Raw genomic sequence first — 27,930 nt, forward strand, 5'->3', positions numbered from 1 at the left:
TAACACTTGCACTGCGTGTGCTCAAAATCGTTGCAAACTTATCTTGGTCTAACTCTAGCTTAGAGCATTTAATAACTGGAGTCGCCTTTAAGAGCTTACCCCTCTGCCGAAAACCTTGCACAATTGTGCAAACTTTTGTATGGACTGACGTGGCTATTTGTACGTTACGTACAAATCATGTAGAAATAGGAATACATTTGACGTCCCCTCCCTCGCAAAAATCGGCAGACTGTTTTGTACAGAAAATGACAGCCATGACGTTTCCAGTTACTAAATGATCTAAGAACTCTAGTATTAATATTCCATAGCGTGTCTAGGCTGAACTAGGCGGCCTCAAGATGTAGACACTGGAAACATCTCAGTTGGCTCTGTAAGCACTAGACTTTAGTGTTTGCTATTCTCTGCCTATACAGAGTGAGTTTACCAACCCTTAACTATTGTTTGCAAGGTGAATGTATCGGTCAATCAAAGTGAACAATCTTTTCTAAAGCCGCAACCACGAAAAATGTCTGTGTCATACTTTTCAGTTGATTAATCGATGTTATTGGGGTTTTCCAGGGTGCGTAGCCAACATGCCAATCGTTTACGCTCCGTAGTGAACGAAACGCAAGCACCCTGAATTGTGTCGGGTGCGTGACGCTATTTTTTCTAACACTTCTAATATGGCTAATAAGCCGATATTTGGTATGATAATTGATAACGTTTGGTAACTAAGCTTTAAATTCAGTACATATCTAATACAGATTTCTGCAGGTGATTAAACCTATTAAGGTAGCTGCCACATGTGTTACGTCCCGACACAGTGAGATCCCTAAAAGGGATAAGTTCGCCTTTGTACTAATGATGTGTGTTCTTTCATGTTTTATGTTTCTCTTTGTACAATAAAGTATTTTACTACTACTACTACTACCTTTTTGTGGAATATCCTTTTTATGAATTAGCTAATTTTATTGGAATTACAAGAACTTAGCCCTGTTTTTGGTAACGAATAACTCACTGTATAAAGAGTAATGCTTATCTTAGATCTGTACCTAAGATTATTATTTCTGTTATAATATTATTTGTATTTCACTTTGCAGCAGATAATATATAAGGGCTCTTCATCAATGTCAGCACAAATGCTCTGCGGAGGACATCAAGTGTCTCCCGGGTCCTAACTCACTCTGAGTTATACCTTTACCTAATAGCTACCAGTTTGTGTATAGACACATACAAGTAGGCCAATTCGAACGTACATTGACATCATGTGCCCATTTCTCGAACGATATTAGATTAATATTATTAGTCCACGAACTGTCAAATCGTATGGGTTGCCATGACAACACACTTTAATCTAATACCTTCTATTTCGGGGATCTCGGAAACGGCTCTAACGATTTCGATGAAATTTGCTATATAGGGGTTTTCGGGGTCGAAAAATCGATCGAGCTAGGTCTTATCTCTGGGAAAACGCGCAATTTTGAGTTTTAATATGTTTACCGAGCAAAACTCGGTAGTCTCCTAGATATTATTAGACTTAATATCGTTCGAGAAATGGGCCACACAATGACATTATAAATCGATTTATTTAGGTACCTAGTTCTGTATCGTACGTCTCGCCCTCTACAATACATGTACGGACAAGTACGAGCGCAATGCATGATAACTGAATGAGATCGGGGGGCCTAGCCAAGTTTACATTGTTCGAACGAAACGAAACTTTATCTCGATATTAAACTTTCGTGAGACATATTTTAAAATGTTTATACGACAACGGTTTCACTCACTTGAATTTTTAGTCGCTATTGGCGACATGTTTCGGGCCCGTCGGGGGTCCTTCCTCAGGCTCGAGTGCTCGCGGCGACTGCAACTGGCCCCGACAGGCCCGAAACATGTCGCCAATAGCGACTAAAAATTCAAGTGAGTGAAACCGTTGTCGTATAAACATTTCGAAACTTTATCTGTCTCTATCGCACTAATATGGAAGAGTGATAGACAATAACTTTTTATTTCGTTTCCCGCAATAAATTGTCATCTTGGCTAGGCCCCCAGTTAGATGTCATTCTGATATCAGTATACAATTGGCGGACTTTTCGCCTCATGGCGTTATCTACCAGTCAATTAGAGGGTCAAACAGAAAAATGTCAGGGTGGGTGCAATGAAAATCATTTTAAAACATTACATATTATATATATTTATGACCTTGACTGTAAATAAAGAGATATACAATAATAAATATGTCAAAATATTACGAGAATAGGAGAATATTCATGCACACTCTAATATTATTTTATTAGATCTTACCGGGGTTTGAACACAATGGTCCAAGAACCGCCATCTTAACAGGCTAATAGCGAGGTCGTCAAATTTTCAATCAACGTTGTCAAACAATTTTAAACCTTAAACTAAACTACCTAAAGTTATTTTTCCAACTCACCGTCCCGATCGTAGTGACTCCACACTTCCATGAATTGATTCGCGGACAGTTTCTTCAACTCCCTAGAATCAGGATCCCTGAATTGTCTCATAAAATTATTTGCCCGTTCCAAATTTAGCCTTTTGGCAGACGATGGCGAATCAAAGCTCATTTTTAAAAAGTTATTTCAAATATGGAATGGTAAGATCTAGTTTCGTAAATGGAATATGAAAATAATTCTATTTTTAAACAGTTTGGCGTTTTATTGTCAGTGAAGGTACTTTGTTTGTAAATAGATATTTTTGTGATATATTGAAGGTAGCCGTTTTTATGTAGAATTTAGGTCTTCACGGCATCTGTAACAAAAGAAAAAACGTTGTTAATATTGATTGTGTGTTTTCTCATACCTACAATGTAAGAGACTAGTTTAGACGATACCCCAAAAGTTTACGTATTTAGTCATTCTGTAGAGCGGGCACCACAGTAGGGGCATTCCACGAGACTGTCGCTTACATAACGCAATTCTTCTAATACTTCTGGAAATCACTGATTTAAACTTTCACGTTTATTAAACATTATCAAACTACACAACGGGACTTAATCGCGTATTTAAGTTTTAAGATTTACCTCCTCCTAAGAGAAAGATTAAAATTTAAGATTTTAAGATTTTAAGATTTTCCTTTGGAGGTAAATCTTAAAACTTAAATACGCGATTAAGTCCCGTTGTGTAGTTTGATAACTTCTGGAAATGCTGAGTAAGCGATATTGGGTCAGGTAATATTTCATGACTTGGCTAACAAATTGGCAGTATATTCTCGAGATTCACGTATTTTATTAAGGTAGCTGCCGTACAAGGCAAAAGCGTTATGTAAGCGACAGTCTCGTGGAATGCCCCAATACAGGCCTAGCCTAGTATGGGACCACTGAGCTACTTATGTAATTTTATCTTCTTTCTTTTAATAAACGATGATTTATTTTATTTTATTATTGTAAACCCCCTTCCTTTCTTTTACCTACCCTATTTTCAAAACGAAAAAAAAAATATTTCAAGGTCTTAGTGAGTGATCTTTTGTTCTATCTATTAATTCATAAGCCACCGATAACCAAAATTAAAATTCATAATAAAAAAAAATCTGCAGGTATAGCTAAATGGGCTAAAAAATCACAAATCCATAAAACATGTGACTTGGTGACATGAACTCTCCTGATAAAACATTTACTGTAAAACGATACATTAACATACATTTTGAAAAACTTATATCTATAACGATACAGAAAAGTATCAAAGGTTAGGTTTTAAGGTTTGCAAAGTTGGAGTTGGCGGCGGGACCGGCACTTATCTTTAACCCTGTCAACAATTAGTTAAAATATATATCTATTTGTTTATCATTTTATCATGCATATATTCAGGAAATCGGCATTTATTTGCAAGCATCCATAAGGTGACTTCCTTGCGATGTCAAGCCGTATGCAAGTTTACCACCGTCGTGGTATAAAAAAAGCGTTAATTAATATAATGCAGATGTTAAACACAAATGCGGCAACCAAAAAAAGTCTCAATTTGCGCCGCTTCACATAAAAACGCAAATAAAATGTATAATATTCCCAATCTCTGTTCACCTTACTTGACAAAAATACCTTAAGTTATTTAACATAAGGTCGAAATTTGTATGACAAAGAAAGAGACTGGGAGGCAGGTAAAAATGGAAATTGTGAAAGAAAAATGGAGGTGTTACGTGACATGGCGAACGCAGATATAAATGGTAAGTCGACAAATTGTGTCCCTGAGTCGAGAATTTACGCTCACTTGGGGCAAAGTATCTTAAAATATAGGTACGAAAAAGGTACAACGCGACAGAGATGTTCTAATATGCTATAAATATAATGTGAATAGGGTCATTGCGCTAGTTTTCGTCCACTTGACGAAATTTGAATATAAACCTTCATTGCTGCACAAAGTTGGACTTATTGCAATCCTTAATATCTAAACAATGTATCTATCTACTTAAAAATATATTTCGAAAGTGGCAAATTATAAATGAAATGTATTATTTGCTAATCCGTCAAGTGGTCGGAAACTGACACCAGACGGTAAACTGACGCAATTACCCTAGATTGTACTTATCACTTTTATGTTACCTAGTTAGATATCTCTAAATACATAGTCTAAAAACACATTAATAATTTTCAACTGTGCAAATGAACAATTGGCAATTCGAGTCAACGATTGGCGAGATGTTGCGCAGGATTGAGAAAAGTGGCGCTGTCTTGTGTCGGAGGCCAAGTCTCATTTTGGGTCGCTGAGCCAACATTGTAAGTAAAGTAAGTAGGTATATGTAAGATGATAATACCAAACTTTTTCGTTTGTATATCAAAATCAAAGGAGAATAATTCGAAGATAATTAATTTTACTTCGGTTAAATTATTGTAGTTTACATTTTGAAGTGAAAACTTCTTTAGCGGCGCTGTGCACTTTTTGTGATGGGGAAAAAATGTTAAACTCGTAACAGGTGTCACGTGACCGTAAGACGTAAGACTGTCATTGAGTTTTCACTTCTGCCGGCACTCCCGGAGTGCAACCCGTTGTTTTTTTTAATGACATTGTGAAAGACATGTAAGAAAAATATTAAAAAAAAACATTTGTAGAAATAAGTAAATCAATTTACTCATAGTATAGGTGTATTTTGCAGAAAATGGTTAATGTTAAAATAGTACATTATTGTCGAGGTTCGGAAGTAGCTACTTGCAGGCTGAGGATTCGTTTTAAACGGACGACCTTGGGAGTCCGTTTAATTGAATCCGAAGCCAGCAAGTAGCCTTCCAGCCGAGTCATATATAGTGCTTTTCTCAAAAATGGTGCAAGAAATATAAATATCATAGAAATATTTTACAAAAGCAACGTTCTTACGTATATATTTTCACAGAAAAAAGTAGAAACAATTGAAAAAATTAGCTTTGCCGCCTTTTTATTTTTTTAATAAAAAAATAGAAGTGTATTTTTCTGCCGAAAATACGCCAACCTATTTGAGACAGCTAAATAGTCGCGGTACTAATCATCTGTTTGGCTGTTTAATGGGCCTGTGCCTTCATTTGATATGGCCATTTCAACTTTTAAAAAGTTTGGAACTCGACAAATAATGGAATTTGTATGCAACATTGCAGTCCCAAAATCGAGACTGCAATGTTTTTAACTTTTTAATTTTTGACTGACCATAAACTACGCGCTTCGCGACGTATTTTTTAAACGGCAAAGTCGACTTTGCCGTCCATTTTTGAGAAAAAGCTTTTGCGGTCCTCTATCATTGGCATTAGTTTGCTTAGTACAGTCAGGAGCAGAAGTTGCTAAGCGGGCGAGGTGTTCAAAATTACCTTGACACGCTCTTATTCTTTTAACAATAAAGTCGCGTCAAGATCATTTTGAACACCAAGCCCGCTTAGCAACTTCTGCTGCTGACTGTATTGAATGTTATATGCTCTGTATAACTAGCTTGCATTCTTACTCAAATTAAATTCCACTAATTCCAGCTCTTTAAAAAAAACAGAATAAACTTGAAAAATATGAAACTGCTAACGACTCTCTACAGGCTGAGGTACCACAGAACTTTGAACATTAATTCTAACTTACGTGCCCCAAGTTTTTGAAAAATAACCCCATTGCCTTAAAGAGTTCAAGTTTTTAACAAAACGACGCTTACTGAGATTTATCAGGCTTAGTAGGGTGACCAGTTGCTTTTATACGCGGAGAAGATTGTGTTTTGTATTCTTTCTAGATTTTTTTTACACTCGATAGGTACTCAGAGATCAGAGATTCACATTCCATGAGTAATAAAATAAATTAAATATAAAGCAAAGATGTAGGTAAGTATTATAAATCTTAACAAACAATATGTACACAAAAAACACGTTACTGAATTAAATTGAAAAGAGTTAGAGCGTAAAATAAAAGTTTCCAACGTTTCCAACGTTTCCAAGTCTCATAAAAACCCAGATCCATGGTCACCCTACCCTACTTCGACTCGAAGAAAGGAGTTTCCATTTATCTCGCCTCCACTTATGCGAAGTTGCCGGACAAATTGCCAACCGTTTATAAGCTAATTTATATACTGTGAGCCTAATACCGCGAATCACGTTCGACGTGTTGCCTCTCTGTCGCACTTTTAAATTTGTACGTAAGTGAAGTGTGACAGGGAGGCAACACGTCGAACGTGGTTCGCGGTAGGCCCTCTGGAAATGGGACTTCGATAAATAGCTGGACCAAACCTAAGTGAACGAAAAATAGGTAAATTAAATAAACAAATAAATATTATAGGGACATTCTTACACAAATTGACTGAATCCCACGGTAAGCTCAATAAGGCTTGTATTGTGGGTACTCAGACAACGATATACAAGGTGGCCAAAAAATAAGGGCATTGCTAGACGTTAGTTATTATTTTTAAAGAAAGGACGCATATTGAGAGCACGTAAATAGGGTATTTGACTACTAGTCAAATCAGTTTCTTCTTTGAAATTGAAATTGAAATCGTTTATTGCATATCACATAGCAGGTACAGGTGTTCTTAAATATAAGCAGTTCATGTGACGCCCTTTTAGGGCACAGCAACATGGTTCCACATAGGACAACATACTAATATAATCTAAAATTGTACATATTATTTACATATATTAACGCAGAGAGGCCTCAATATTCATATTTCCAAAAAACACCGTCTTTGTATCAGCCAAAATGACGCCGGTCTAAATTTAGGCCCATCCCTTTTGACCACCCCCCTTTCTGACCATCCAAATTCTATCCCTTTCCATTTACACCTTAGCGAACTTAAAAATAATGTGCCCGTTATTAAAAGAGTTCCGCGCGGCGCCAGGATCACAGTCGCTAAACACCTTTCAGGCCTACTTACAAAATGTGTGGAAAATAATCAAATTGATGATTGGCATAATCTTTTCCTTTTCTCATTCAAAACCCTTCATGCCAAGAAGGATAAGACAATTTCTTTAACACAAAAAATCAAAAACAATTGCGTTTCGAATACAACTCCACACATTTCTCGACCTTCTGGATGTAGCTCATCCACTTTCAATAGAACTAAATTAATTGAAAGCAAAATTAGCGACGGCGATCTTAAAGGTGCCGCTCGTCTTCTTTTCACAAACGACGTGCTATCGCCAGATACTCCCGATACCCTCTCGGCCTTACGATCTAAACATCCCCCGGCTCCTTCAGTACCACACTCGTTTGCCCCACCTACAGCTGACCAGGCCTGCCTCCAAATCGAAGGCAAAGACGTTATTGACGCCATATTTTCTTTCAAAGCCGGTTCGGCGGCCGGCCTGGATGGGATCTCGCCCCAACATTTGAAAGATACCTGATCGCCCTAACCAAAAAGGACGGAGGGGTGAGACCCATTGCGGTGGGGCCAACTTTACGACGTCTGGCTTCAAAAATTGCGGTTAGACACATTAGATCAAAATTACAATCCCTTTTTGAACCAATACAGCTAGGTTTCGGCACGAAAGGTGGGTGCGAGGCAGCCGTCCATGCCCTAAGGACCTACCTTTCACTCGATGATTGCGAAATTGTTGTCAAAATTGACGTTAAAAATGCTTTTAATTCGGTTAGTAGAGACACCTTGCTGACAGAAGTTAAGGACAAAATTCCGGAACTATACAATTACCTTTTCTTTTGCTATTCAGACTCATCTAAATTAATGTACAAGTCACATGAATTATCTTCCGAGGTTGGCTGTCAGCAGGGTGACCCTCTCGGGCCAGCAATTTTTAGTTTGGCTATAAATCCAATTATCAAAAATTTAAAATCAAAATTCAATGTGTGGTACTTAGATGACGGAACCCTAGGAGGTGACGTGAATACTGTACTCTCTGATTTGTCTTTTATTAAGAGTAGTTTCGAAAATATTGGTTTAGAACTGAATTTCAGCAAATGCGAACTCTTTATTCAAAAATCTTCTTGTACTTTGACCAACTTACAACCCAAATTTGACGATCTGACTCCCAATATCAAATCAGTAGACAAGTATTCTCTTTGCCTCCTGGGTTCTCCTATATTCGAAGAATCTTTTCCCGATTATATTTCTAACTCCATAACTAAATTCAAAAGTCACACGGATCGCTTACTCGAAATTAGCCCTCATTATGCTCTTGTGATTCTTAAATTCTGCCTTTTTGTCCCTAAATTTACGTATGTGCTCCGCTGTTGTCCTTTCTGGAAACATCAAAATTTATTGTCGCCCATAGATGATTTGATCAAAATTAGTTTAGAGACGATTCTAAACATTCAGCTAAGTGAGCCTTCCTGGTCTCAAGCGTCCCTCCCCATTCGGTTTGGAGGTTTAGGAATTCGCAAAATTTCCAGTGTGGCTTCCCCAGCCTTTTTGGCGTCCACTCATAGCACGTCTGGTCTCATAGGAAATATCTTAAGGGCTTTGCCCACAAACTGTGAGATTGCGGGCTTTGAGGACGCCAAAAATGCTTTTAAAATTGCTTGCCCAGGCAAACAATTTCCAGACAACCCAAATTCACAAAGGAGTTGGGATAATGTTTACTGTGATTTAACTTACAATACTCTCCTAAACAACTGTACAGGTCCAGACCGCGCGAGGCTTTTGGCGGTCGGAGCCCGGGAAGCCGGTTACTGGCTACATGCCCATCCTTCGCCCAATACTGGTACTTTCTTGGATCCGGCCTCCCTTAGACTGGCGACTGGTTTGCGACTCGGGGTTTCGGTGTGTACGCCACACATATGCTCTTGTGGCACGGACGTGGACCGACTGGGACACCACGGATTATCGTGTCAAAAAAGTGCAGGCCGTTTTTCGAGACATGCGTCGCTTAATGACATAGTCCGTCGGTCTCTTGCCACCATCAATGTGCCTGCTCTTCTTGAGCCGACTGGCATTATCAGAGATGATGGCAAGAGGCCCGATGGAGTGTCCTTAGTTCCTTGGAGCTTGGGACGGATGTTGGTGTGGGATGCTACCTGCGTAGACACACTGGCACCGTCCCACCTCCAACGGACTACTGTAAAAGCGGGCGGAGCGGCGGAAAGCGCCGAAATTCTAAAACGTAACAAATATAAGAGCCTCGGTAGAGAGTACCATTTTGTACCATTTGGTGTTGAAACTCTAGGTCCATGGGGTCCCAGCGCGCATAAGTTGTTCGCAGAAATCGCGAAGCGTCTGGTTGACGTAACTGGTGACCGAAGAGCTGGCGGCTACCTCGCACAACGTATCAGCATTGCGATACAGCGAGGAAATGCCGCCAGCATCCTTGGTACAATGCCTCAAGGGCCTATTTTAGATTTAAGCTAGTTATTAATTTCGTTTAGTAGTACCACTGTATATATATTGTATGTAAATAAATGTTTTACATATATTCCTAATAGTTATTTATCCTAATTGTCTTTCGAACTGTCAAAACGATTTTGCTACTATGGAATTGGTATGAACCACAGCATGTGCCGTCACAATCAAATTACCCACTCTTTATAGTTTTATACAGGTTTTAAAATAGAAATTGTGTCTAAAAATAATTGCTGTCTACGTTTCTCTATTAATCTTCTGGTGCTGTATATTTTAAATACAGTCAAATATTTTATTACTGTTCCGCAATTTTTTTCTTCTACTTTTTCCTAATTGGAACACGAAACCGAATATGAAACGGATTCCCATCATTTCTGTTACACGTTGTACTCGTACATACTTATTTTAAAGGTTTGTATTCTGTACATGTGCCTCAAACTGCTACGACAGACCCTACCTAGTCTATATTGAGTCCTCAGCGCTACGCCTGCTACGCGCTACGTTGAGGCGTAGCAGTGGCGTAGGTATTGAATATGTTGACAAGATTCACGTGCGTATATCTGGTTTTAAGGCTCATTTAAGGGGCCCACTGGTTAACAGTCCAGCGGGCGGTATCAGCCTGTCAGTTGTTCGGCCCGATACCGGCCGGCGGACTGTTAATCAGTGGGCCCCTTTAGACGATGCGAGAACTCGCATACGAGTTAAATTACATTGCGGTTTTTTATCGGTCGGTTGAATTGGACGAAACCAACAGTCCGCAATGTAAAATCGCATGCGAGTCTGCGCGCCGTCCCCGACTGCCATATATGTAGGTACATATATGGGAACTGCGCGCCGAAGTTGCAGTTGGCGTGCAGTTCCCATAAAAATTGCAGTCGGGTTGCAGTCCGTCAGTATCGATCCTAACAGGTTTTGAAATTAGATCTGAATTAGACAAGGATCAGATCTAATTCATAACCTGCAACACTGCTAACAGGCCAATGAGGGCTTGGAAAGTAAAACGAGGACAGAAAAGTGTCACTGTCAGCCCGCTGCTTAAACAATGTGACACATTAAGAGCATGAGAAATGAAAAAAATTAGTACTTACCTACTTAGGATGCAGACATTTTGTAACATCGGCAACCAGAAGATCTAAACATTTCTTCTCAGTCTCTTTTTTATTAAGACATATTAACAACTTTACAACAGAACGCCAAAGGCACTTGATGAACTCGTTATCCACGGATTCAGACAGCTTCAAGTCAGTTGGGAAATCTTCAACGGTCGGCACACTGGAGACCGCAGCGAAGACGGTCAGTAATAAAACAGTAAATATTATCGCGTTCATTTTTTAAGTACTTCACGTAGGTGCGAAATAATGGGTACTTATTCTGCGCTAAAGGCAAGTTAGTTTGTGGTGTCGTTGAGGATTTGGATGAGTTTATATACATGCGAAAACTCGATTGTACTAAAAAAAACATGGGCTTAAATCACGCCATTTTAGATCTTGTTCCAATACAAATAAAAAAGTATTTGACTGACAAATAAAAGGAATGTTACATTCTGCGTTCAATAGAAACTTATCACAGAATCCTGGAAAGTTTTTTTTATTGCTTGCCTCATGATTGGAAAATTTCACAAATTTACTTGCATTTTTCAGTTTGATATTTGCGTTTGTTTGAATTTTAAATATTTATCGTATAGGTACATAAATATGAACACGTGTAGGGGTCGTTATCAATATGGAACGGCTTGTCTTCAAGGCTAAATAAATAGAATTATAGAGGATTAGATAGAAAAAAAAACAACGGGTTGCACTCCGGGAGTGCCGACAGAAGTGAAAACTCAATGACTAGTCCAAAATCTCTGCCGAACTATGTATAATTGACCCATCCTCCTTTCTATTGAAAAACTTTAGTTCTGAAATTGCTGGTCAGTGAGCTTGTTTAAAATTCGAAATTCAAATTTGTTGCGTTAATTTTTTTTAATTCGAATAGAAATTGTAAAGTTACCTTGCAGACCTCGCATCTAAATATATTTGGTCATGATATTTTGAGTTTTATTCACCAGTACTAGAGTTCACTTTTATTAGCGATTTCATCAAGATGTAGCTTTATTGCATTATATTTGAGTGATATAAAGTTAGAATGTAACTGTGAGATCCTCGTATTTCAACCCGTACAAGATTAGAACCTTTTTCATGTAATGTCATTGAGTTTTTCTTTATTGATTTAAATGCCATCTAAATGAGTGGCCATCTAAACCTTACAGTCACGTGATCGCCTTACGCTGTCTTGAGTTTATCATTTTTTCCCCACCTCAAAAAGTGCCCAAAGGAACTAACCAATTTCTTGCCCACGTTTTTCATAAATTACAAATTATTTAGAGCACAGCCCATTGTAGGTACAAATTGTACATGGGAGACTTGCTGGTGAGCATTCACGGTGGAGGCCCATTGTGCAGACGTAGGTGGACGAATTTGAAGCCAGGCGACGCCCAGAACTAGACGCTGAGCGTGACGAGCTATAGACCAGGCCGCGTAGCCAACATGCCAATCGCTTACGCTCCGTAGCGATCGAAACGCAACTGACACTGTCGCACTAATATGGAAGAGTGATAAAGAGACACAAAGCGTTTCGTTGTCGTAGTGATAGCGATTGTCATCTTAGCTAGACCGGCAAGCCACCTATGGCCATCACATCTACGTCGGAGGGGTGCCGACCCGCAGCGAGTGCGGCCGCACATTCGCTGCAAAGATTGGCTACAACCTTAGAGCATTTAATAAACCGGAGTCGCCTTTAAGAGCTTACCCCTCTGCCGAAAACCTTGCACAGTTATGCAAACTTTTGTATGGACTGACGTTTATCTGACATGGCTATTTGTACGTTACGTACAAATCAAGTATTTAAATAGCCATACATTTGACGTGGCCCTCCCCCGCAAAAATCGGTAGACTGTTTTGTACAAAAAATCACAGCCAAGGCGTCTCCAGTTACTAAATGCTCTAAGGCTACAACTACAACAGTCACCTGTTAGCACTCCAGCGACACTCTCAGCGGTAGAAAGCAGTCGTTGTGGCCGAAAACGGCTAGGAGACGATGATGACGATGATTGTATAAGCGGTATATAGAACACCCAGAAGGAGGTAAAATCTATCCTTAGACTTAAAAGTTCAATATCGCTTGTGTGTTTGGAATTCGATTCATACCGAGCCCATTTGGGCTGAGTCCCATTTTTGTTAAAACCAAGTTCTCATGATAGGATCCTTGAGGATTTTATTTTATTAAAGTGAACTTTGGTATTTTTAAAATAGCATGAAATAGCTTGAACAACCCGTTAATCGTGTGGCATTTGAAAAATGCTTGCTTGTTTTTACCATTTACACGTGTGTATAATAATTATTGTTTATTTTTAATAGTATTATTATTGAACAATTTCTTTGTCTTCAAGGTTGAATATTTTTCTATTATGATACACGTGTACTAAGTATTAACTGGATTGTTTTAAATAACATACCAATCAACGGATACATAATACCTACTACTTTAGAAAGTGTTGTAGATGATGATTTTGAAGTGAATTGCTTGATAAACTATGGAGCATATACGTAGGTATATATTTCAGGACTGGCCTTACGGGCAATAAGAATGGGGCCAGTACAGCGGTGTGACACCGCTAAAACGCGATTGGTTGATGAGTTCGCATCACGCACGCGATTGGTAGATGAGTTCGCATCACGCGCGCGATTGGTCGCAACTAGTTGCGTTAGACTGCACGATTGGCTCGAATTCGTGAGTCACACCGCTGTCAAATCTTGCGTTTAACTGACAGGCTGATATCGTCCGGCGATCTGGTAATCAGTGGGCCCCTTAAGATTGTAGGTAGGTATAGGTACCTACTAAATACATAAGTAGCCCATCTTTTCAAGCGGGCAACTTCGTGCCTAGCGTCCTTACTTTCTTACGGCCAGGCCACGACATTGCGCGACCGGCGACGGCGGCGGCGACAACCATAGGTGGGAACGAAAGTTCCGATCGCTGTGTTTGCCCCAACCTATGGTTGCCGCCGCCGCCGTCGGCAATCGCGCAATGTTGTGGCCGGTCGGGTAGCAGTGAGACGCACCGAGATGTGAATATTACTATCATAATTCTCAAATCTGTAGGGCTAATTTGGTCGGCTCTTTATCATTTGTCATGGTATAATAATATACTCCGCCTGGTACTCTATTCCGAGATTCGCGTATGACCTAACTGACACGGGCCTACGTTATCATGCTGTTTACAGGTTCTCAAACTTTAAAATGTGGGAGAATTTTAACCAACGGTGAAAATTATTTTAACGGCATTAATTTTAAGTTATTCATGTAGAAACATAGTAAAATAAAACAAATTTAATGTATTAAATTAAACTTTATTTATCTATACAAGACAAACGTTTGAAAAACTAATTCACAGTTACACATTAATTACCAAGCTTACGACGTGAAAAGTTTGGAAAACACTGCGACTGCTGACACTGAGCGAGAAGGAAATAACAATTAACACGCGTTCGACAAGGATGACGGTCAGGGCATGAAGTTATCTAGATCCGAATTGTCAAATGTGACAGCGCTATCCTGTGTTGCCAGTAATGTAAACAAAATTACCCGAACGTCTGAAATTTCTTTCGTGAATCGGAAGATATTGCTAACAAATAATTAAAAATTACGTGTTATTGTAAAATTTAAGATAAAATTACATACAAATGAAAATAATAAAAATTATAAAGATGTATTTTAACTTATTAACCATAGGTATCATGTACCCATGTAACATGTTATGTTGAAATAAAGTGGCAATGTTATTGTGACGTAGGCCCGTGTCACTCTGGGAATAGAAGACCATGTTTTATTAGACCATGATCATTTGTCACCATTCCTGTCACGGTCTAATAAATATGTAAGTGCGAAAGTGACGCATGGCATGACAAGTGATAAAAATGCGACCATGATACCAACTCTGAACACATCTTCAAGTGCAATTTCCCCTAATCGGTACTATTTGCGTTTCATTTCGTATTCAAGGCACCTTGGCTGTGTTTGAGTATTAATAATTGATGAAATGCAGCTCAGTGCTCTGCAAGACGTTTGGAAGACTATTAAAGTGGGTCATTAGTTAAGTTTGCGTATACACGTACGATATTCTCTACAGATGTAGTGCATAATTGTTTTCTATCGTATTTTCTCGGAAACATTTGAATTTATCATGCTACTTCAGTCAACCTCAGTAATTTTTGTACTGAGACTGACGTGGGTAATACTGAAAATTTCTGGATTCTGATAAATGAGACGACTTATTTTTTCTAAGTGGCCAGTTCCAGGAATTTTCAGCATGCCCTAATTAGCATAACACGTCCTTACGTTTCCGTGAAAATACGATGGAAAACAATACATATACAAGTATACTTAATTAACTTTGGGAACAAATCAATTTAATTCATTCATATTTTGATTTGGGTTTTTTTAAGTAGTCACATTGCGATATAGGTATATAAATTATCCCATCAAAAACATAATTGTGAATTGTGTAATGAGAGCTCTAACTATATGGGTGCCAAGTTCTAGTTCATTTGGGATAAAGTTCAGTATTTGACTAGTTTTTACGTACTTACATGCTATATTATATTTCTATAAGTTACTTTTCTAAAATTTAGTTTGTTGGTATATTAAAAATAGTTTCTATTTCTATGAAAGGTGATCATTACCCGTCTAGAGTAAGCTAAAGAAGCCGGATCAAATCCTGCCTCCCCCACTGGAGGATTTGGTCACTTCGCTCTATAGTACAAACAGCAACACTGTCCATCGGTGGATCGTATGCCTTTTGTAATAGGATTTACGAACTGACAGTTAACAGTGGGCGATGATAATACTTATATGACATCTATTTCAGTTAATAAACTAAATTAAGTTCAACAACCATTAATGAACGCGGCCATGAGTCGTTTAGTGACACTATTACCATAAATCGGCAGCCTCGCCCACTCGACACGCAAGCCATTGATTTAAGCTCTTAAGGGGCCCACTGATAAACAGTCCGCCGGACGGTATCGGCCTGTCAGTTGTTCGGAACTGTCAAAATTTTGTTCTAACTGACAGGCCGATACCGTCCGGCGGACTGTTAATCAGTGGGCCCCTTTAAGGGGAAATCTGAGCTTTCGATCCATTCTACTGAGTACGAGTTGAATCTAAGGCGCCGCGAGTTCAGAGGGGCTACCGCGAAAACCTAAATTCGCAAATTGCGGGGATCTTTCTCTTTTACTCCAATGAAGGCGTAATAAAAGTGACAGAGAAAGATGCCCGCAATTTGCGAACTTCGATTTTCGCGGTTATAGCCCAGGTCGCAGCTAGCTAAGCACTGAGCGGAGAGCCGAGTGTGCTTGGGATCGCAGACATCATTGTTATTAAATTGTTTAGTATAAAAAAGAAGTAATCGATAAGTTCGATCAAAAACAATTTTGGCACATGACTTCCGTTTTTCTATGACAATGCAATAATATGCTAACATGGAGCTGGGAGCTGACCTGATGATGCAGTCGGAAGGTAGCCAAAATAGGTAGCTCTTCAATGGACAAACATAGACACATTGAGATTTAATTAAATTCTATAGAAAGATCTCGAGAAGTAGGTACGAGTACTTACTTAAAAGACGTGCAAATTAGAGAAAGTACAGACGGCAATAAGAGTATCAAAAATATTTCTGATGGTAACTTGTTTGAAGGTCACGTTCCCCCTTAAGTGCCGAATAGGGGGCGCAACTAGTGTTCCTGCGGGCACATTGGCGCTTTATCGCCGATTGAATTGAGGTCACGCCGGTTGCAATAATCATGTTCTTTAGTAATGAAGTGTTAGTTTTAGGACCTTTATAAAACACACAGAAAAAGCCACTAGCTGGCATCCCCAGGATAGTCGTGGCAGAGGCAGACCGAGAAAGAGATGGCGGGACGATTGGATGCATTGCAGCGGGATTGGCGGGATCTTGCTCAGCATAGGGAGGATTGGAAAGGGAGAAGGGAGGCCTTTGCCCAGCAGCTTTTCATAAACACGCCTGAGTCAATAAATTTACTTGACACACGTGTAGGTATCATAAAGGAATATTCTTTGACCTTGAAGATAAATAAAGTATTCAATAATATTAGGTATACCTAGATAATAAAAAATGTAGACACGTGTAGGTAGTAATGTAGGTGGTAAAAACAAGCAAATATTTATGCTACAGAATAAAATAGAATAGAATAATTTATTGAGAAAACCTTATTGCTATGTATTAAATATTACAAATATTTTTCTAGTGAAAAATACGGGCTTTATTGGCAACTAGTGCTAAAGAACAAAAACAATTTACGATTTATAATGAATACAAAAGCAAAAAAAACTATCATTAAGAATGTTTCTCAATTCACGCTTAAACCTGAAACAATTTAGATGGCTGTTCATTTGGAGATAGTTTCAGGCCAGAGAAGGGACATAGAATATATCAATCATCATCATCAGTCCACGCAGACAAGAAAGTGGGGGGAAGCTAAACTAACTAGGTGCTACCCTGCTACCCTGGCTTAAATAATTATCCAAATATCCACTGTACAAAACCTTAATAATATTTTAACCTTAAAAAAATCGACGATGGCGGGATAACTTGGACTCTTTATTGAGAGGCTGGCCAGATGTAGCACTAAACAGAGACGAGTGGAAGAAGAGGGGGAGGCCTTTGCCCAGCAGTGGGACACAGTGGGCTCTGAATAATAATATAAAATAATACCTAAAGGAAATACCTCTAGATACATAATTATATTTGTTATTTGCAAAACCTTTGAAAATAATAAAATTATATTTATTCATTTACGACCATGTTTACCACACAGTAATAAAAAAGAATATGCGAAAAATGTATAACTATAAAAATCATAAATAACATCACTATCAACAAGAATTCAGTTAAAAAATCCATATACGTGTCCTTGCTAACAAACTGACGTTTACAGTAAAATCATCCTTATTGAATTCTGCGTTAGCACTTCATTTTTTTTCCTTATCAAAACATAACTATACTTAGTAGACCTTATGTATTTGTAATAATGTATAAAATAAAGAGTAAATTGGCAAAGTTATGTCTTCAACTTTGCTTAAGTCGTAATCGCTTAGTGCCTTAAAATTCCATTTAACTTCGACCGTGTTTGATTTTTTTTGTATTTAAACACCTTCCACACTTCAGTAGCATAGCATTTCAAAATGAACGTGGTCATTATTACTGTTCTCTTCGCCATTTTCTTGGGGGTCCATTGTGTCCCCACCGAAACCGAGGTAGATGGGGATGTCGGGTGTTTCCTAAAAGCGATAAAAGAGTTCACAACCTGTATGAAAAGTATAGAGGCTGTAGAGGGCGAGGTTTCAGAACTGAACGGGAATGTGTTGCAATGTTTGGTGAAGCTTTTCACTGACTTGCTAGGGTGTTTTAAATGATCGTAAGTTGTATTTTGAAAAATTTTTCTGCCCACTTTTTGTCAAATTTCGGCCCGCTGCACGCTTTCTGGCTTCAATTAACAAAAAATAGTACGTTACACATCTCGGGCAGTAAATGAGCATTTCTATTGAAAGTTAAGTATTTAAAGTAGGTACCTCCAACATCCATTTTAGATATTGGTTTTTTATATTTTTTCGACTCAGAATCACGAGCTCTTCCGATCCTAATACAAGAAAAACATTGTCCCCAAAATTTCATAAATTTTTTGTCCGTTTTGTTACGGTCATAGAAGGTTGTATTGAAAACCGTATCCAAACGGACCAAAAATTATGGAGACACTTTTTTTCTCTGTAAAAATGGATCAGCTCGTGATTCTGAGCAGAAATAATATAACACAAACATTTTTGGTATAACTTTAAATTGAAATGCCTAAAGAAGAAAGCCTCAGGACACGTACAGACGGACTGCAAACCGACTGCAAATTGTATGAGAACTGCACGCCGACGTTGCAGTTGACGTGCAGTCGCAGTCCTACTGTATCGGCCCTCAGGTCTGTGATCTGAAGCATTTCTTATTTCACTACTCGAGCTATGTAATATACTATTATTATTTATTAAAGTAAGATGACTATATTAATTTATTTTGTTTTTTGGTTATTTTTTTTTAATTATTTAACAAACATTACCACAAGTATGAGTCGCTTCTCTGGGTTTGTATTTTATATGGCTAAAATACCTATGTTGTCTTTGGCCTATGACCGATTAAAAATTTATCTAAAATTATGATCTGGAGACCAAATTTAAAGATAGGATATCTGTAATAAATTAATGCAATCTCTTTGAAATAGAGCTCGTTAGAATCGTCAGCGATAGAAACTTGCGTTTAGAATTAAGTTTTTGACAAACATATAAAATGTTTTATAAACCATTTCTTTTTCTTTCAGATTGTTATGTTGCGATGCTGTTTTTACTCCAAAAAAAATTGAAGGCAATATTTTTGTTTCAAAATTAATCTTATCTATTGACTGTTAAATGTAAAATATATAATAATGTATATTTAAGATTTGGTTATTATATTAAGTATGTTTATGTACAAAATAAAATACTTCTATTTTTGCATGTCGTTTGAATTTGTTTAATTAGCAGACATCGTAAATTTTATAGCATTTTCGGTACAGCAGAGTGGTGTTAACGGAATTGGTAAGTGTAAACAATTTCAATCCTTATGATTAATTAGCGTTAATTACGTTAATATTAACCTTAATTTACCATTTTAGTTGGAATTATCTATACCAATTCCGTTAACACCACTTCGCTGCACCAAACTGCTATAAAATTATGGTTGTCTGGTAATCAGTTATGAAATTACGTTATTCTAATATAACTTTCAACAACAAAAATACTTATAAAAATACTATATAATAGTGAAATAGAATTTCTAAAATATATAAAAATTTGCAAAAAATCCACCATCTTAAAATGTAAATTTCCATTAAATCCATTGTGTTGTCGCTTTCGAAAACCCATTTTCACGTAAAGTCGCTAATTCAATAAAAAACCTTTCCCCTGCTTTTAGCGTTTGGTTGAGAACGACCATCGGCGCCCATTATGAGGGGCGGGCGGGAAACCGGCAGCCACATAAAATGTACAATACACGTCAAATTACGGGGTGAACTTTCTAAAAGATGAAAACAAGCGTTTTATAGGTATAAAATTTAGCTAAAGTCCCTCAGATATAATTTAAATAATAAAATAAAAATGAAATAATAATCGTTTATTTCAGATCATTGATCCATAACGTTGTTAGTATAAAAATCTTAAAAACTATGTTAATTACTAAAGAAAATAATAACAAAACAACAAAAAAACTATGAGCTAATCATTACACCTTATAAAACAAAGACCCCCGCCGCGTCTGTCTGTCTGTATGTATGTTCGCGATAAACTCAAAAACTACTGAACGGATTTTCATGCGGTTTTCACCTATTGATAGATTGAGTGATACTTGAGGAATTTTTATAGCCCGTGCGAAGCCGGGGCGGGTCGCTAGTACTACCTTAATTTAAAGTAATTTGAAACCTAAGTGTAGCGCATAAAATCATAGTTAAGTCCATTAAAAATGCTAAAGTTCATCCCTTTGAATTAGATTTATTTCGGCAATTTTTTGGTCGAAATATGATTTTTATGCCGAAAACGGGCGAAACAGAAGCCGAAACTTCGGTCGGACATTACTAGAGATATAATATTTAAAAGTCGAAAAGTCGTTTATTGAAACGTCGGTAAATAAAGGTAATAAAATAAATTCGCGATAGACCCGTCCTATAAATGCGAGTTAATATTACTAGAGACATTTTGTAGGGCCGCCGGTATCGAGCAGCCAAGTCTTAAGAGCCTGTTAACTCGAGTGATTGGAGCTTTGGAGCTAAAGCGCCGGCCGCGAATTTTCACTCTGTCTTTACGGGATGGCAGATTTACCGCAAATTACTGGGGTGAACGTTCCAAAAGTACTTGGGAAGCGATCGAAGATCAAGGTGTTATTATAAGAGTGAACGAAGTGAGTGAAGTGTGAGAGTATCAACTTTTTTAGGGTTTCGTAGTCACCTAGAAACCCTTATAGTTTCGTCATGTCTGTCTGTGTGTCTGTCCGAGACTTTGCTCCGTGATCGTAACATAAGTCACGCATTGCGACAGAACGGTAAAATAAAAAATAAATAAAATAATAGTGATATCGTTGGATAGGTCTTTGAAAACGAATGGTAACTACGAAACCCTACACTGAGCATAGCCCGACATGCTCTTGGCGGATTATTGTTTTAATAAAATAAGAGAGAATCTTACACAAATAGATCTCACAACACAACCACCCACTGTATAAAAGCTAGCTATAGATAAATACATAAAAAAAAACATCCATAACACAGGAATAGATATTTGTGATGTAAACACAAATAAATGCCCTTACCAGGATTTGAACCTTACTCAGGGTCATTAACTCATTTACCGACTAGGCTAGGAGCCCGTTGATGTTATTCTGTCCCCGTTGTCCAGGCCACTATAATATAACTGTGCTTGATAAATAATTAAATACATCAAATTATATAAAAACATTTTCCATAATGTCAATATCCAGAGAGGTATGAAAAAATGGGCGTCCCCTTTCCTCTTTAGTTGGTGTGGTGGAAATTTCGTTAATAAAATGATATAAACATGCGCATAATTTACTAAAACCATCTTCCATCAACCAACAGAAATAGCACACGGACCACACGGTAAACTAATTAATCTTGCACAGTACACAGAATAGTAAATCAACGAGCATTAGGTATGTACATGCTAAAGAAAAGAAGAATTAATAACACACATATATCTTTGTTATTGTAAATTTCATTCATAGTGTCAGGTTTATTATGGGTATTTTCTATCCCCATTATTCATAAAACTTTACGGGCCTGATTTAGTTAAATTATGTTTTATTCCTTTCTTACAAATACATAAGTTAAAATGACAGATAAAGACACACAATTATTTGCTATTTGACGTTTGTAGCGCGTTTATGAATAAGGGGGTATATATATAAGTATGTATTTATCTATATAAGTATGTATATCGTCGCCTAGCACCCATAGTACTAGCTTTGCATAGTTTGGGGCTAGGTTGATCTGTATAATATGACCGCTAATATTTATTTAGATATTTATAAATAGGTAGGTAATTTTACCTTAATTTTTTTACACGAAATTTTTTATACAATTATTTTTTATATTCATTCTAGCGTTAAAACAAACTCTTTTGTCAACTGGTTGAAAAAATACCCCGTAAATTTAACATAATTATATTTATTTTGTGCCAAGTTCGTTTCTTATCCTAAACTCAAAACTAATAAATTACATGCACAGAATGCAAAACAGTAAATCAACGTTAACTACAACGGAGTGTTGATAACATCGCAAACTTTACAGATTAAACAATTTAGACAGAGCACGTTTGGAACTTCTGTGACTGTGGTTTATGAGTTGTTATACAAGAGAGATTTATGATCGTTTAGTATATTTGAATGTCAGAAGATCAAGGTGTAAAGTTTAGTTAAGGTTTTCTGTTGGGGTAAAATAGTAGTGGTGTTTTTTATTTTCTAACTAGCGCTCCGCCCCGGCTTAGCACGGGTTACACAAAATCTTTAAAAAGTTATACACCGAAACCATCCTCAAGGATCACTCTATTGATAGGTGGGAGCCGCATGAAAAACCGTTGAGTAGTTTTTGAGTTAAACGCGAACATACAGACAGGCGCGGCGGGGGATTTGTAATATATCCTTAAACCGCCAAGCAAATCGTTTTAAACACCATAATGTAAATATTTTTGTGTCTGATATATACATATGTCAAAAAAGCTATGAGAAGCATCAGAAATGGACTAATTCTAGTAAATAACGAGAATCTAGTTGAATTTCGGTTAATAAACACCTGAGAAATAAGAAAACTCATTTGTAACCTATTTAGTTTGGCACTCGTATGGCTGTAAGTAAAACTCTTAAACTTAAATAGATATCTAGAAAAATAGTCAAGCCAAAATGTGAACGGTTTGCAGAAAATGAAACGAAATGCTATCATTGGTATTTTATCGTGGTACCTATTAAAAAATCTTGGAGTAACTGAAAATATTCCTTTACATAGAAAGTTGTAAAGAAGGGCGAATTTCCTCGGCTACAAAGAATACGAGGCAAAGTTTGTCTCACGGACGGAAATTCTATTTCGTTCCGACGCTGTCGAGTGCTGCAGGAGCGGTATTTACAAACAGTACCATATGTCAATAATAGTAGTTTAAATGTGACTGTGATAATGAAAGGCATCAAAGTATATAAAATATTCCTTTACATAGAAATTTGTAGGGAAGTGCGAATTGCCTCGGCGACAAACAGCTACAAAGAACACGGGGCAAAGTTTGTCTCATGGACGGAAATTCTATTTCGTTTCGACGCTGTCGAGTGCTGCAGGAGCGATATTACAAACAGTACCAAATGTAAATAATAGTAGTTTATGTGACTGTTACATCATGAAAGGCATTAAAATATATAAAATATTCCTTTACATAAAAAGTTGTATGGAAGTGCGAATTGCCTCGGCGACGAAGAGCTACAAAGAACACGAGGCAAAGTTTGTCTCACGGACGGAAATTCTATTTCGTTCCGACGCTGTCGAGTGCTGCAGGAGCGAAATTTACAAACAGTACCACATGTAAATAATAGTAGTTTATGTGATTGTTACATAATGAAAGGCATCAAAATATATAAAGTATTCCTTTACATAGAAAGTTGTAGGGAAGTGCGAATTGCCTCGGCGACAAACAGCTACAAAGAACACGGGGCAGAGTTTGTCTCATGGACGGAAATTCTATTTCGTTCCGAGGTTGTCGAGAGCTGCATGAGCGATATTACAAACAGCCACATGAACTTAATAGTAGTTTTCGCTACTGTTACATAATGAATAGCATTAACGAGTGTGGGTTTATGAAACGAACGATGTGAGTTATTTGCATTAAAAATGTTAATAGTTATCTGTTTTAAAAAGGGGCAAAGTTGTTGTTTAACTCCGATACCCGAGCAAGCGAAATATTCCAAAATTTAAATCTTGTGGCCTGGAAAAGTGGAATATGGAGCGTTGCGAGGGTTTCAAGACACGAAGGTTAAATAAGCTTTGCTACCGAGTGAAACACAACATTCTTCACCAAAGATTTCAAATGAAATTCAAAGAAACGCTGTTAAATATTTATCATTCAAAATAAACTTAAAAATTTGAATCAATTTTTGCCACTTTTGTGGATAAAATGCAAGTTTCTTTTTGAAGTATTAAGAGAGCCTGTTAAGAGCTGTTTTAGTACAAAATTTTTTTTTCGTACTTAAACGGGGTACATTAGTTTGGTTTGCCTTACCGTCGAAATAATTTCTACTGCGCCAAGACATACGTATACGAACATGTAAGTCTTCCATTCCAAAAGAGCTTATAAGTACTTCCTATCTTAAGAGCAGGTAACATTACATCAACCAAAGACAAGTAATAATAAGACTGCAAGTCTGCAAACTGGGGGCCTGTATAGAGTTCAATGTCTATTTAGAATCGAAAGTACTTTACGGCCCATGACGTTGTGAAAATATTAAATGAATTCCGTTCCGTAGAGACATTTTTTTTATGTAGGACGCAAATTAGCAGACACCTGATAATGGTAAGTATTTGGGTACTATCGCCTGGAAACCTGCATCACCAGAAGGGTTGCTACGCTCCTACGCTCTTTTCTTGAAGGTCGTACTGATATCGGTCCGGAAATACCGCAGCGACAGTTATTCCACGTTGGCTGTGCGAGGCAGGAAGTTTCTGGAGAAACGCACAGTTGAGGGCTGCCACCATCTTCGTGGTGAAGCGTAGAGCGATGGCGGGAAGAAGAACTGATAGTTTTTATTATATTCTCGTCTTTACCGCTGCCGTCTTAGAGCAAATGCTTTTATTGCGCAAATTCTCAGCTTACATTTAAACTTAAAATGGGAATGCAAGCAGGAGCTATAGTCTGTATCTTTAGGTATTTAAATAAAAGTAAACAAAATCTACCCTCAAATGGCTCCTCAAGCCAGTGGAGGGTAGATGAAAACATTACACGATCAAATAATGTAGGTTAAAGTCAGGTCGTTCAGTGACTGATCCAGGTGGTTATGTATTTGGTTGGTTAACCAATAAATGTTATAACTACCCGAAAATGTACAAATTATTTGTTTACTTTTATTTAAATACCTAAAGATACAGAGTATAGATGCAGTTCAGTATTAAATATCTGTTCCTGAATAATATAAGTGTTGCAGAATCCTTGACTCGTTCTTTCAAACAGTACTTACTTAAAATTCAGCACAAAGACGAACTTATTCCTATTAGGGATCTCTTCCAGATAACGTTTGAAACACCTTTAGTTTAAAAAAGTTATATTTTTACAAGTTTAAACTGGTGACACTAGGGAAATGGCCAATCGTCATTGGTCAAGTCCATATGAAAAGCGACAATATTATCCATAAATACCTAGATTAGTCATTTCCGGCAGTAGAAAATGGCGGCAAATTAAAAAAAAGTAAGTGTGAAGGATTATCTTCTCTTAGAAAATTTGAATTTCGCTGTTCCTATACTCTTGCAAACCCACTTTGGTTTGCCAGAGTATAGGTACCTATTTTGAAGCGGTGGCGGTTGGTTTTAGCGAGTGGACTTGACGTCCGACTGACGTCTCGTCAATCCGGAGGTGGCGGTATATAATCCTAGCTGGCTCACCACCAATGAGTTATCGGAACTTATGTCCAGAATATCCTGAGGAAATATGCATAAATATATCTGCGAAGAAATTCAAAGGTGTATGTGAAGATTGTGAAGTCTTCAATCCGCATTGGGCCAGCGTGGGGACTATAGCCCAAGCACTACCGCGCATAAGACGAGGCCCAGCAGTGGGACGTATAGGTAATTATGATTTAGGTAGGTACCTATACCTGTAAAGTTGTAGACTTGTAATTTCTAGCTTTATGAAATAGGGTCAACTAAATATATTAACAAGCTTTTATTAGGTCGACCTGTATGTAACTATGTAATGGAATCTAAGGTAACTAATTTAACCATCTTCCAAGGATCGTAGCGTCATGAAAATTGGCAGCTGTATGTAGTTCTAATGACAATACAATAATATGGTACTGTCGAACTGATCTGATGATAGAGACAGGAGGTGGCCATATGAACTCTCGACCTGTATGTAACTATGTAATGGAATCTAAGGTAACTAATTTAACCATCTTCCAAGGTTCGTAGCGTCATGAAAATTGGCAGATGTATGTAGTTCTGATGACAATACAATAATATGGTACTGTCGAACTGATCTGATGATGGAGACAGGAGGAGACATAGGAACTCTGTGATGTAACGACGCAAGCTAATTGTGTTAGAGGTTTTTAGAATTGTCTCGATGAGTATTAGTTGTCTGTCGTAAGAAAAGTACAGTCAGCGATAAAAGCTTGTACCAAAAATGAAATTTTTGCCAAAAACTTATTAATAAATAATTCTATTGCGATGAGCATAAGCTGTACAAAATGGCTCTTATTTCTGTTATTGCGTCGTCAATCAATTTCAGAAACACGAGCGTAAGGAGGGTATTAAATATTAAAAATTATAACGACATTTACGACCGTGTAGGCGGAACATATTACTATTTAAGCTTTTCCGATTTATATGCATGTTATAATCAAGAATATAATGTTCTTTCATGTTTTATGGATACGTTCCGTCATAGTTAGGGTTCCGTACCTGTCTATGTGGAGAAGACCGTCTGTCAGGTAATACCTTTTAGTCAGGTACTTCTCTCACTTACAAAAGGTCGGTAGAGCAAAATGAGCGAAGCTCTTCCTCTATGACTGTCTGAGCGAAGTAGGTAAGTATACAGATACGAGTTCTTGCCCTATAAGGGGCATCCCAACAAAAAAAATGCCCGTCTTCTCCTCATTGACTTTTAACAAGGAGAGGTAAATCGGCAACGTAACCTAATGATTAAGCCTGAAAAGTCTAAAAAGCCGGTCTCATACGACCGAAGTAACTCTCGCATTTTAAAACGACATGCTTGAATTACATGAAACTTGGTTTAAAATGTACGTAAAAGTGTCCCAAAATTCACATACGTCTTTCGTTCCTTAGAAATCTTCGCAATCTGTTGCCGCCATACAAAGTCTATGAAAAATGGTAACGGACTGGAAATAATAATCTTGGGATACTTTTTAACAAGCTTTTATTAGGTCGACCTGTATGTAACTAACTATGTAATGGAATCTAAGGTAACTAATTTAACCATCTTCCAAGGTTCGTAGCGTCATGAAAATTGGCAGCTGTATGTAGTTCTGATGACAATACAATAATATGGTACTGTCGAACTGATCTGATGATGGAGACAGGAGGTGGCAATAGGAACTCTGTGATGAAACAACGCAACCTAATTGTGTTAGGGGTTTTTTGAAGTGTCTCGATGAGTATTAGTTGTCTGTCGTAAGAAAAGTACAGTCAGCGATAAAAGCTTGTACCAAAAATGAAATTTTTGCCAAAAACTTATTCCTACTACCAGATTCGAAAGGGCTCGTGATTCTGAGTAGAAAACAAACAATACATCCCAAATCTTAAATAAACGTGTAGTATACATGTAGTATACTGGTAGTATACAACTTCATATAATGCCCCAATCACATTCAATATACCTAGTCTGTTATCATTTTGAACCCTTGGGATCTTATTCAAAGTTTCACATTGCTCATTCTCTCTTAAAACAACATGAAAACGCGAATAATGTTTTCGCGTCGATAAAAACGCTGTTAATAAGATTATGTTTATTGAATTAGGTACTTTGGAATACATTTCCGCCGTTTCATGAGAAAAATATTTTATAGCGAGTCTGTTCGAAGAAATATTATGTTTATAATATGAACATAAACTTCGGATCATGTATAGGTGGAGTAACCTAAACTGTTGTTAAGTTGAGTTTGTGCTCCAAACCTACATGGAGGACACTTGGAGCACAAACTCAACTTAACCCTTTACCTACGGGCTATTGAATCGCTCCGTCACCGCCCAATACGGGCATGTTTTGGCGAGAGTCAGCGGTGAGGCATAATTTCACTTACTTGTAACTTTTGAAGTATTACAGCTACACACTTGAAACTTCACACACACAATAAGTATAATGGGTTTAA

The 27,930-nt window shown here is 37.5% G+C and overlaps 1 protein-coding gene across 1 annotated transcript in view; it reads right to left on the minus strand.

Moving 5' to 3' along the window:
* The window catches only part of LOC134800782 (calbindin-32), a 158,542-nt gene that overhangs the window by 101,273 nt on the left and 29,339 nt on the right, over positions 1-27,930 (minus strand). Inside the window, exon 2 of the mRNA XM_063773334.1 lies at positions 2,417-2,751. Coding sequence (XP_063629404.1) covers positions 2,417-2,567 — 151 coding nt within the window. The 5' untranslated portion in view covers positions 2,568-2,751. The remainder of the gene's footprint in view (positions 1-2,416; positions 2,752-27,930) is intronic.

Source organism: Cydia splendana, chromosome 20, assembly GCF_910591565.1.
Source record: "Cydia splendana chromosome 20, ilCydSple1.2, whole genome shotgun sequence".
Classification (NCBI taxonomy): Eukaryota; Metazoa; Arthropoda; class Insecta; order Lepidoptera; family Tortricidae; genus Cydia; species Cydia splendana.